Source organism: Phalaenopsis equestris, unplaced genomic scaffold (assembly GCF_001263595.1).
Source record: "Phalaenopsis equestris unplaced genomic scaffold, ASM126359v1 Scaffold235896, whole genome shotgun sequence".
NCBI lineage: Eukaryota > Viridiplantae > Streptophyta > Magnoliopsida > Asparagales > Orchidaceae > Phalaenopsis > Phalaenopsis equestris.
The window spans coordinates 117210-130864 of record NW_018253749.1 but is presented as its reverse complement, the minus strand read 5'-3'; the positions used below and the strand labels follow the sequence as shown (position 1 = coordinate 130864).

Genomic DNA, 13655 nt, shown 5'->3' with positions numbered 1-13655 from the left:
CAGTTCAAAAATTCTATCTACCACAAATGTCCATCAGAAACATCTACAATTATTTATCAGGATAGAAAACTTATAGTAGAAAGTAAATCTAAAATAAACATGTCATAATGAAATTAACTAAACAAAAGTTTAACTAGCATAACAGGTATCAGCGTAGTAATATAAAAAAAGTTCTTCAAGTCCTATATATTATTATAACACAAACACAAACACACATGATACATGAGGTCAATTCTTCCTTTAACTCATCGCATCTCACTAAATTACTTCCAATTTTTAACAGAATTACTACACAAATATATTGGGTACTTATAAATGATTTTGTATATTCTAATCACAAAGATAAGATTATCCCTGATACATTGGGTCGCGAGCACCAACACCAGGCATCACCATATCCCAATAATTAAGCACCTCAAGCAGTTATAAGTATAGTGTAAATTCATCCACATGTTACTCAATAAATAGGTTAGCTACTCCTACCAAAAGAAAATAAGGTTAAAAAAAGGAAGTAACAAAATTGAGATGGCATTGTCACTAATAAATTCATATATGTCTCTAGTAAAACTCAAGTCAGGGTGACACCCAACAGTTGTAGTGGACTCGTTAGTGGACTCGTTAATCCAACTATTACAAGAGAACATACAAGTCTAACCATAATAAGAAGTTAAGATTCACATCCCTCATGACACATAAAAAGCAAATCAAACCACTAACAATCCAAACATCAATCAAACTAATCAATTCACACTAAAGCAAACACAATACAACACTAACAATTATAACTCACAAGCACACTAAACCAAACCACACTAATAACTATAGGTTGTCTCCCATAAAGCACTTTGTTTAATGTCGTCAGCCCGATAAATGATTCCACCTGGATCAAAATTTCATTTAAGTAATCCTTGATCAATCACCCAATCTTTTCCAGATCCAAGGATTCCTACAAATTCCTCAAATTTAAATTTTTCTTTCAGCTCTTCCTTTTTAGATTGATTCATATCCTTGATCCTCATATTTCTTTCTAGATCCAATATTCTTCTAATAATATTCTCAATTTTCATAAATGGATCTTTATATGATACTTCATGATCTCCCATTTCTCTAGATAATTTAGATTCTGGATCAAATTCTTCTAGGTTACTCTTGTCTTTCAAGTTATCTTCTAATTCTTCCCCTTGGTACTGAGTAAATGGTGGAGGTCGTCTTTCTATATATCTTTCTAATTCCTCAGGAATTTCTTCCATTGATCTTTCAATATCCTTATTCTCATCTCTCAACTCAAAGTTCTTTTGAAACATATCCTCGAATTCTCTTTTAAATATCAATTCAATAATTTTAAATTTCTCATCATTCATCTCCTTAGGATTTATCTCAGAGTCACTAGGTAAAATCTCTGGGGGGTAACTATTAATTGCATTAATAATCTACCCCAGTAGGTTTTCTATATTCTTTATTGCGACCTCTTGACTTTCAAACTGTCTCGTCATTTGAATCACAACCTCTTCCAACATTAATTCCTTCTTCTCATCCTATGGATTGGAGTTAAATTGAGGATGATCATTAATTAAGTTATAATCTGCTCTAGTTAGTTTTATATATTCCTTATTACGGTCCCTTGATTTTTCAACTCACTCGTCATTTGAATCACAAACTCTTCTAACATTAATTCCTTCTCCTCATCCTGTGGGTTGGAGTTAAATTGAGGCTGGTTCATTCCAAATTGGTCCAACTTCCTTGATATTGCAGCAACCCGAGATGCAAGAATTGCAATCACATCTGTATCATGAACATTGGCTACATTTTTAGGAATTACCCTAGCAGGGGGCCCTTGAAATTCATTTATAGTCATTTCTTCAATTAATGCATATGCTTTATTAAATAGTTTTGACATTAATGATCTACCAGCGACAGTGTCAATTGTAAACATAAGGGATTCTACTAACCCATTGTAAAAATTTCGAATAATTAACCAATCGGACAGAGCATGGTGTGGACACTTTCTTAGGAGTTCCTTAAATCTTTCCCAAGCTCCATATATTGATTCCCCTTTATACTGAAAAATGAGATAATATCATTTCTAAGCTTAGTAGTCCTTGAACGTGGAAAATACTTAGATAGGAATTTTTGAGTTAACTCCTCCCAATTCTTAATAAAGTTAGGTGCTAATGAGTATAACCACATTTTAGCCTTATCCCTTAGTGAAAAAAGAAAAAGCCTTAGTCTAACAATATCGTCTGACATGTCATTATAACGAAATGTAGCACAAAGTTCTAGAAAACTGGATAAGTGTAAATAGGGATCCTCCGAAGAAGTTCCCCCAAACTGGTTGTTTTATGTCAGTTGGATAATATCTAGATTTATTTTAAATGAGTCAGCTTCTACGACAGAGGTTTGCATACTTTAGTTAATTTTATCTATCGTAGGATTTATATAATCCCTCAAAGATTTATGATGATTTTCCAAGTTATTATTTTGAATGTTTTCCATTTCCATTTCTATTTCTTCAAGTCCTTTTCTTTTTTTTTTTATTTTTTTTCTTTTTTCTAACTCAGGATCATAAGGCAGAAGTTCTACAGGTCCTTTATTTCTCATACGCAACACAAACTATACATTAATAATTAAACAAATAAATGAAAAGATATATTCAACACAACAAAATATTTTCACAAACACCTTGTTTTTAACACAAACAATTTTTTTACAACAATTTTTCATACAAAAAACACTTTTCACAAAAAAATAGTTTTTACGATACTACAGTTTTTCATGTCTAAGCCTAATTACTTCAACTAAAATTCTCCTAAAGTTCTTACCGAAGCATCCCCGACAACGACGCCAAAACTCGATGTGCCTCTAGTGTGTTGTTTTTCTGTGTATTTTATGTCAATTCAATTCTCATGAGACGGTGTCAAAAACTTGACCCGACCTGTAATTACGTAGTAATTTAACTTTCAAAAGACGGCCAAAAACTTGAACTAATTTATATTTAATAGCTAATATACAAAATTGAAATATTATAAAATATAGCAAACAATTCACACACTATGGGGTCTACACAAGTGCATGTATCACTTCAAGTAATATAAGACTTTTTGATTAAGCCCCGAATATCGATCCCACGAGGAAGCGAGGAAAGATGTCCTTAGTCAAATTCCAGTCTACTACTATTACTCCTTAGTTTGGAATGTCGATTAAAATGGTGTTTTATCTAACAACTACTCTTAAATGCGAATGTTAAGTGTAAGGATAGTAACTATTCCTAAATATAAAATATTAATTCTAAAGATATCCCTTTCTGGATGAGTTGGTTTGGAGAATTTTAAGATGTTAAAAACTATTCCTAAATATAAATATTAATTCTAAAGATATCACTTCAAGTAATTTTAATTCTCTACCCCAATTCAGTGTTATAGAAAATCATTGGCTGATCTCAGGTTTAGTCCCTAAATCCGTGGTTAGGTTGGGAGGATACTGGCTCTCACTCCAGAGCTCCCACTTCCCTTCCCTTGAAGTCAAACGCTCACTTTAGCTCTTAAACTCTAAGACCAAATTGGATATTTTAGTCTGTCACCCTAAAATCTCCAATTATTATATATATATATATATATATTTCTCTATTTATTTGCACTCAACCCCCATGAACTTCACCATCCATGAAATTTGAATGTGGTTCCACTTTGTTAAGAGTTACACCACCCTCTCAGGTCTTAATGCATTTACAATGAATTTTAACACTACAACGGGCCCTTATTATAATGTAAATGAAGTGCAAGTAAAAACCATCAAATTTATAATTAAAACTTCTTATAGCATGCATCCCAATATCCTAAACATGAATCCTACTCATTGCAAAAGAAGTAAAAGGAACATAATGACATAATCTTCTCATGCCACTGTTTCCAAAAAAGAAGAAAGAGTAAGAGAGACACATCACAAAGCACGAAAAAAAACACAACGAAAAATTTCATTAAATCAAAACAAATCCACTAGATAAATGTTTACAAAATCATAAGATAATAAATAACTCAATATTTAGTTTTTCCCCTTGAAAAAAAAATGAAAATCTCTCCAACAAATTCTTCTGCTGATCCATGCAATGTTAGAACATTCCCTTATAGATTCTCTCAAAATCCCCTTACCAATCTCTTCAAAAAGGTAAAAATCTACATTTCTACTCATATTCTAAGATCTTTAAACATTCTCCTCATTTTTCCACTCACACACACCATTTTGTTTTGACATAAAAACACTCTATTATAGTGTAGGGACAAATTTCCCAAGAGATGCCTCAAGCAATCTTCCAAAAGCATCCAAATACATTGAATCTTATAGAAATTCGCCTAGCAGCGCGTCCAAACAGTCTCAAGCGCTGTCGACGCCATTTTGGGTGCCGTCGGCACCATTTTCACATCACTTTTTGCACTCTAGCGTTGTTGGCACCAGTTTTGGCACCGTCGACGCCGGTTCTGGCGCCGTCGGCGCCCACCTTGCACAGCTCCACCATTTTGCTTTGTTTGGCTCCATTTTAGTTTTATTTCACCCCATTTCAGTTGAGTTCCTAACAGATAGACCTACAAAATAAGCATAAAAACAACCTTCCTTTAAAGTGTAATAATTTCATTCAAAAGTGTGTGAGAAGTGTAAAAGATATTAAGCATAGAAAAACATATCAAAATGTGCCAGGACAAAATTTTCTTTCTTGCTTATTTTTGCTCCAAATTACACCATTTTTGCTACTTTTTCTCTAAAACTCCATTTCTTATCCCTGAAACCAAAAATATGCAAAATACATTCTTTTAAAGTATAATATCATTAAAAATTATTAAAATTGAGCATAAAATATATATGAAAAAGTAGTCATTTTTTAGGCGTATCACTAGCCCTCCTCCCATTCCACGAAACATTTTCGCTTTCCGCCTTTGACTAGCGAAACAACATCGTTCCCCGCTCTTTAAGTTGCGAACATGACCCTCCTCTGTAACTGCTTCTGTGATCAACTGCTACAGGAGGCTTGCGGCCGAAACCTCAGAGAGAGACGAAGAGAAGTGCAGTAGTTCCTTGCGGCAAAAGAAAGAAGAAAAAAATTATTCTCCCTTGGCTTCTTCTTGGTGGCTTGTGGCAGAAGAGAAATTGGGTTTATTTCTCTAATAAGTTTATCTTCTTCAGTGTATCTTGGTGTAGCGAGAGAAGAAGAGAGAGAAAGAAAGTAAGAGATCCTTCTTGTAAGTCGAGATGATCGACTGGTGTAAATTCCTCAAGTAGTAAAATCCTCTGCAACTCCATGGACGTAGAAAATTTGTCAAATCATGTAAATCTGTGTGTTCCGCTGTGTTACTATTTTATGGTGTGAATTTTCTCGTTCTATTTTCACTTTCTTTGTTGATCGTTCTTCTATTTTATTTATACTACCACAACAACTGATATCAGAGCTTTATTTCGGATCTGAGAAAGAATGATGGTTGCAGATGAAGTAAAGGTTTCAAGAATCAAGAAATTTGATTGCACAGATTTTGGTTATTGGAGAATGCAGATAGAGGAATATCTCTATTGGAAAAAACTTCATCTTCTGTTATTGGGGAAAATAACTAAAAGGATGGATGAGGTTGAATGAAATTTATTGGATCAACAAGTTATGGGGGTTATTCAATTGACCCTATCGAGATCCGTTGCATCCAACGTCGTCAAAGAAAAGACGACTGCAGATCTCATGACAGTCTTATCAAGCATGCATGAAAAGTCATTGATGAATAACAAAGTATACTTGATAAAGAAGTTATTTAGTTTGAATATGATGGAAAATGTTTATGTTGCTCAACACCTGAATGATTTTAATACTATCACAAATCAATTATTGTCTATTGAAATTCATTTTGATGATGAGATTCGTGCTGTGATATTATTGACATCGTTGTCAAATAGTTGGGAAGCCATGAGGATGACATTTGGCAGTTTGCAGGTAAATCTAAACTGAAATATGATGATATTCGTGATTTGATTTTGGCTGAGAAGGTGCACAAGAAAGATTCTGGCGAGATCTCAGATATAAGTTTGACACTGAATGTTGATTTTAGAGGGAGATCACAAGACTGGAACTCAAATAAAGGGAGATCAAAATCAAAGTCTGGTCAGCAAACAACCTGCTGTAATTGTGGCAAGGCTGGCCAGATAAAGAGGAATTGCATAAATCTCAAGAAGATGGAGAATAATAGCACAAATGTGGTATCTGAAGAAGTATAAGATGCACTAATGCTAACGGTTCATAGTTTTGTTGATAACTGCATATTGGATTAAGGGGCTTCTTTCCTTATAACGTTTCATCAGGAATTGATGTGAAATTATGTTGCAGGTGACTTTGGGAAAATATATCCGACAGATGGAGAAGCTTTGAATGTGGTAGGAATTGATCTATCAGAGGTCACAGTGAAAGGCAGTGATGAAAGTGAAGAGGAGAGTGGGTTCGGGGCACCCATTCCTATTGTTCCACAGATAGATGGTAGAGAACCACAAAGCTATGAAGAAATAGCTATGAAGAAATCTTACAAGATAAAAATTCAAGCAAGTGGGAGCTGACAGAACTTCCACTAAGCAAGAAGACATTACACAATAAGTGGGTGTACCGGGTGAAGATTGAACATGATAACAGTAAGAGGTACAAGGCTGTACGTGTTGAAAAAGGCTTTCAGCAGAGGCATGATATTGCCCATGCAATGGGAGTTGCAAGCAAAGAAAAGAGTAACCTAGGAAATAACTTGGAGGTGCAAGGCTTTGTGGACCCTGCTGATATGTTGACTAAGGATGTTACTCTTAAGAAATTGAAGTTGTGCAAATTGAAGTTGTGCGCAGCTTAGCGCAGCTTAAGTTGGTCTTCTGGTGTGAAGACAGGGGCTTTGAGTTGCTGAGCTGGAGGATTCATTTTTGAAGAAAAGGGCGAAACCGCCAGTGGAGAATATCAGCTTGAGGAAGAAGACGTTGTATTCTGTGTACCGGTCTCCAAGTGGGAGATTTGTTGGAGGTGGAGCACAGTTAAGCCGAAAAATAAAAAACTGCTCCCGCCAAGTGCTTTCCTGCCTAACCCTCCTCCCGTTTCGCGAAATGTAACCGCTCTCTGCCTTTGATTTGCGAAACAACGTCGTTCCCCGCTCTTTAAGTCGTGAACAGGACCCTCCTCTATAACTGCTTCTACGATCGACTGCTACAGGAGGCTTGTGGCCGAAACCTCAGAGAGAGAGATAGAGAGGAAGAGAAGTGCAGTAGTTCCTTGCGGCAGAAGAAAGAAGGAGAAAATTGTTTTCCCTTGGCTTCTTCTTGGTGGCTTGTGGCAGAAGAGAAATTGAGTTTATTTCTCTTGTAAATTTATTTTCTTCGTTGTATATAAGTGTAGAGAGGGAAAAAGAGAGAGCAAGGAAGTGACAAATCCCTCTTGTAAGCCGAGACGATCGACTGGTGTAAATTTATCAAGTAGTAAAATCTTCTGAAACTCCGTGGACATAGACAATTTTGTCGAACCACGTAAATCTGTGTGTTTCGTTGTATTACTGTTTTCTGATGTGAATTTTCTCGTTCTATTTTTCGCTTTCTTCATCGATCGTTCTTCTATTTTATATTTATACTATCACAACACTGTGAATGGCTGTTGGCGGGGGCAGTGGAGGCCGTGGAGAGGGGACAGGCAGACACACGACGACGGTCAACTGGCGGCTAAGGAGGGAGGTTGCGGGCGGTGGTAAATGGTGACATACGACAGACTAGATGAATAATTGTTTTGGTGTTTAAGAACAGAGAAAAATTGATGTTTATTTTCTTTTTTATTTTCAAAAAAAAAAAAACAAAAAAAATCCCAAGCAGCCCAAACCTACCGTTTAACCTAAAAACTTCAATCAAATAATAGCTAATAAAAGCCAAATCCAACGACAAACCCAAAAATTATTGCATCCGCCCATAGCATGCAGAGATGCATAGGATGAGTCAATAAAAACTCCACTTTTTATGAAACATGTTAGTGGCCGTCTTTTTAAATTTTTTTTAAAAAAAAAAACATGTTAGTGGCCGTCTTTTTAAATTTTTTTTTAAAAAAAGAATAATTTCATTTGCCCTGCACGCTATAAGAGCTCTAATTTTACACCAAGGTTTCCGAACAAGGTAGCCTGTCCGTCACTATGGCATTCACTCTTAACCATCCCCTCTCCGCCGATTATTCACATTGGCTCCGTGGAGCCGTTACCAGCAATGCTTCCCTCTGTCCACGTCGTTCCTTCCTCCTTACTTCGCTTCGCATATCTAGTCGGCGATCACCACTTTTCATTGGTAGAGCAAAGGCAAGAGGGGCCGATGCTGACCAACAATCGAAGAAATCCAAGGATTCGGTTCAAAGCACCATCGAAGAAGAAGAGGAGGTCGAGGAGGAGCTCCCATGGTTCCAGGAAAAAGCCTTGGACCTTGTTGAGTTCACCGGGACGGTGACCCAAGCCCTTCCCGGGCCGAGGGTTGGCCAGAGCACGCTACCGTGGATCCTCGCCGTTCCATTGGCGTACTTCGGGTTGTCGTTTGTTGTTGCCTTCTTCAAAACTGTGAAAAAGTTCACTTCTCCTCGTGCAAAGCGGAAGAAGCTGGTATTTATTTGAAGTTTTAGAGGAAATGCTCTGTTGAAAGGTATTTGTCGGCTGTTTATCCTTCTTTGGTTACCTAATTATAACTTCTATTGCTTTGTAGGTGAATAAGAATGCTTTTCTTCTGAAATCAATAGACGAACTATTTGAGAAGGGTAGGGAACAAGTGAACCATTCGGCTCTTAAGGGGCTTATGCAGAAGGTAATTTTTAGGGGACGTGTTTTATACTTTTGTCTTGAATATTCTATGCAAAATTGTATGCTCTGCCATATAAGTAACTATCGCTTTGTTTTGATGTTGGAAAACATGGAAGAAAATTCAAATAGTGGAAAATGCATGTAATTTGCGAAAAACTCTGGGAAAATTGGCATATTTTTGTGTTTTAGTCCCATGGAATCATAAAATTTACTTCTTATACCCGCACTTTGGGACCAACCAACCATGGCGTTAAAAAAACATTATGTGACCTGTTGGATGTCAGGTGATCCAAGTGTATAGTCTACCAAGCATTGCCTTGAACTCCACTTGAGACTATTAGGTGATCAATAGAGAATAATGCCTTTATTTTTGGATTGAATTTCAATAAACCCATCAAAACCCTTTGGCGTTGAGGGTGAACCATACTGAATAGAGTAGAATTTCAATGAAAATGGGCAAGAAAGTGTTTCGTGAATTCCAACACATTGTTTCCAGTTCTCCACTCCATTTCTAGCTGCTTGTACTTGAGGTTTGGACATTCTTTCAGGTGAAGACTCATTGATTGAAGCTATAAAGTTGGACATATGGAATGTGGAGCACCACTAGAATGGCAAAATTTTAGTTGTACCAAATCATCAATCTCATAGCAATCATGTAGTCTCCCTCCTTACTCCAAGCCATTCTATCAAGTATTGCTAAGAATAAGGTATGGGTTGAATGAATTTCTACAAAACATTTTCTTAGTGATGTCTATTGGATACCCTTTGATTGGCAGATTATTAAATGACTAGGTTTGATGACTCATTCTTGAGCGTTGAGATCTTATAAGATTTCAATCTTCATTATGTGACTCATTTTTGGATAGTTTCAGGAAATTTTCAAGATTGACTATTTCTTACTTGGACTTGATTTAGACCAATTCAACATTCCTCAATTTTATGTAGTTGATTCAGGTTCAGGTTTTCTCGTGACTTGATTCACATGAACCTGACAAACATTAATTTACAATAGTCCCTTGATTCCTTTTTCTTTTAATGAAATTAATTCTTTGAATGGCCCAAATTTTCTCGGGTTCCTGATGATTCATGTCGCATGGAACTCAATCAAGATTATTGACTTTTTGGACTTCCAAATCATGAAATAGGTTCTCTTCAACCTGTTAATCTTTAAATTTATATGTTAGGACTTGTTTATTTCAAGGTTTAATCATTTATGTTCCTATACTTTGCTTGATGGAAGATTGTAAGGATTTCTCTCACATATTCATGATTAATAATATGAAGAGGAAGTTCTAGGAAGAAGATCCCAAGTAAAAATCCCCTTTATGTTCATGAATTTGTGATTCCTTGGTTTGTGAGTTATTATAAATAAATTGATGGTAGAGCTTTCTAACATGAATCCTTTGGATTTCGAGATCAATACTCGAGAGAAATGTCCATATTTGATGCTTTTTAGATGGAAGATCTTGATCAGTTTGGGTATTCATTAAATGCACTCAAACCCAATTCTTCCCAACTCCAATTTTTGTTGTGGTTAAGGATGGATTTCAGACTCTAGTAATATCTCTTTGGTCTTTGTTGGAGGATTTTTTTCTTGAACAAGCTTTGAATAGTCAATAAGTGAGGAGTCTCATTTTTTAAGCATAAATATTCTACAATTCGCTAAGGAGCCAAGTTTTAAATTTTTGTTGGTAACTTTCTCTAATATGTCTTTTTTTTTAGTTTCGACTGTAGGGTTGCTAAGCTTGGCAACATGCTTCCTCCCTTAAAAGCGCATGATTCATCCTCTTATTTTGCTATGGACATGAAAAAATGCTTATGGTGATTTACTTGTTGGAGGATTAGGCTATGAGTATAATGCCTCAGTTAATTATATTCTCCTATAGATTCTTATCAAAGAAACTACAAATGGGATTCATACCATTTATTTTGAAATCGTTCACTCGGTTGAACAATGCTGTGTTAACAAGGGAAGAGTCACTAGACTTGAATTTTCCAATCTGATTGGCCAAGATTGACCAAGTCAACTGGAGGCAAGAGATTCCTTCCCTATTGCCAGTCACTTAAGTGAACTCACGAAGCTTGATAGGTTGTGTATCCTTTAGGAATCATTTGGTCAAGTAATTTTCATAGTTATTTTTAAGAGTTAGTTGTGAATACATTTAGGCTTAATTAGTTTGCAGTCGACTTGGGCCTTGAAGTTTCTAAATAGATTAACTAAGTTTGGCTAATTCAATTGGATGAGAGATTCCTTTCCCATGACAATTCATTTAATTGAACTCAAGGAGCATGAGGGTTTGAAATTCCTTTATGAATCATTCTGGTAAGTGTCAAAATCATTCTTATGGAGTTAACTATTAATTTACCTAGGTTTACTCAATTTGCGGTTGGATTGGAGTATGAATTTCAATAGCTAATATAGAGGAGCAATATTCCTTGTCATATTATTTTTACCACTGATTTTATTATTGTTTGGATTCGGTAGATGTTGCTCTGATGAAGTTAAGTTTGCTAAACGTCATTCTTCAAATCATGAGGATCAAATTTCACCTTTTCCATCTAACTAAAGATGAACTTCTGCATTCTCATTTGAGTGAAGTTTTTTCTCAAAGGATTATAAAATAATAGTTAGTGTAGGTTTTGAGAATAGAGCGGAATGTTTTATTGATATGAAAGGGGGGTATAAATACAACTTATATAAAACTTAAAATAGGAAAGACATAACACCTATTTCTTCAAGATTACAATTAATCAATTCCTAATAACTACTCGAAGAAAAAAGGAAAGACATAAAATACAAAATACTTATTATAGGAAATAAATCAATTCCTAATAACTTCTAACACTCCCCTTCAAGTTGAAGCGTAGATGCCAATTATGTTCAACTTGAATTTGAAATCGTCAAACAACGAGCAAGGGAGATTCTTTTGTGAGAGTATTGGCCAGTTGGCCAATGGATGAGATAAATGGAACACAAATCTTCCCAAAATCGAATTTCTCCTTGATAAAGTGACGATCAATCTCTACATGTTTGGTACGTTTATGTTGGACTGAATTATGAGCAACGCTAATGGTGGCTTTATTGTCACAAAAAAGCTGCAGAGGAACGCTGACTGACATACATAACTCACACAACATGATGTGCAACTAGAGGGTTTAACACACCTCTAAGGATATAGAACGAAACTCTGCTTCAGTATTACTACGGGCAACCATAGACTGTTTTTTTACTTTTCAAGTAACAAGGTTCTCCCATACGACAAAGCAATAACCCAAAGTAGGTCGTTAGTCATGGATAAACCTAACCCAATGGGCATCTGTATAAACTGCAGTCGAACGAGAGATGTGGTGAATGAACAAACTTGAGCCCGATGTACTTTTTAAGTAGTGAAGAATCTGATGGATAATGGTGCGATGGTGCTTGTAGGGGTTATGTATAAACTGACTTACAACACCAACAACGTGACAACTGTTCGGGCACTTATGGGCGAGGTAAATAAGCCTGCCCGCTGGGCTTTAGTAGAGTGTTTTGTTCACCGGAACAACATTGGGAACTTCTAACAATGTCTCATTGGGGTCCATCGGGACAACTATCAGTTTGCAAAGAAGTAGATTAGTCTGGGTCAAAATATCCATCACGTATTTACACTGGCAAAGGCAAACACCCCAAGAGGATCAAGCTACTTTCATGCCTAAGAAATATCAAAGGAAATCCTAGCCTTTATCTCGAAAGACACGACGGGGATACCTTTGAGAGACTTTAAAGCCTACAGATCGTTACCTGTGAGCTTGATGTTGTTGACATAGACGATGAGCACAACAATACGGTCACCTGATGAATGGAAAAAAAATAAAAGTATGATCAGATTGGGCTTGAGAGAAATCATTACCTACAACAACTTGAATAAACTTGCCAAACCTGACCCATGGGTATATTTTCAGTCCATAAAGAGACTGCCGCAATCTACAAATAAAGCTTGTTAGTGAGATCGCCATTAATGAAAATATTTTTAACGTCCAACTGAAGTAAGGGCCAATCCCGATTCACGATCAGGGATAACAGGACCCCAATGGTATTTAGTTTAGTCTCCAGAGCAAATGCCTCTTCATAGTAAACCCCATAAATTTTTGAATACCTTTTGGCGACCAACCGCGTCTTGTTGCATTCTAAGGAGTCATCAAAGCTAAATTTGGTTTTGAAAATCCATCGACAATCCACCCCTCTTTCCTCGGGGAAGATCAACCACATCCATGGTTGTGCCGAAGGGCATTTATCTTGTCCATGATAACAACCTTTTAGGACTGGTCAGCCAAAGAAGCCTCTATAGTGGATGGGCTACAAAGACCCCTCAAGGATGTGGCAAATGCTTTGTGAGACTGAGATAGGCTGTCAAACGAGACTTTTTGCCTTGGGATTCAAGGGTTGAAGTGTGCATGACTGTATCTATTTGCATTACCTGAATAAAGAGATTCAAATCTTCACTCCGGTCAGGAGTGAACCCCGTAAGTGGTGAGAGCATCGTTCTAAGGAAGTCTGTCGGAGCGGACTATAAGACTTACAACAGGGTAGTGGGTTTGACGGTAGAGGTATTAAGATGAGTGTCACCAGAGTGTTTTGTACGATGAGTATAAACATGAAGAGGTGGTGGTGTTCGCTCGGTTGGTGGCGAATCCTGCGGTGTTGAAGGTGTATCGGGAATATTGTCATAGGATTAGAAAAACTGTCCACCGGAGTCGAAAAAGGAATAGTTTCTACATAATCAAGCTCCTCCTCATTTGAGGCAGTGCTAGGGAAGAAGGGGCATTTTAAAAAAGGAGACGTCGACACTAACATGGGTTTTATTG

At 36.5% G+C, this 13655-nt stretch overlaps 1 protein-coding gene across 1 annotated transcript in view; it reads left to right on the top strand.

Annotated features, from left to right (window-relative positions):
* The first annotated feature begins 8144 nt into the window (after positions 1-8144).
* The window catches only part of LOC110039239, a 32995-nt gene continuing 27484 nt past the window's right edge, over positions 8145-13655 (top strand). The window contains exons 1-2 of the mRNA XM_020744237.1: positions 8145-8615; positions 8716-8814. Of these exons, the coding sequence (XP_020599896.1) occupies positions 8163-8615; positions 8716-8814 (552 nt within the window). The 5' untranslated portion in view covers positions 8145-8162. The remainder of the gene's footprint in view (positions 8616-8715; positions 8815-13655) is intronic.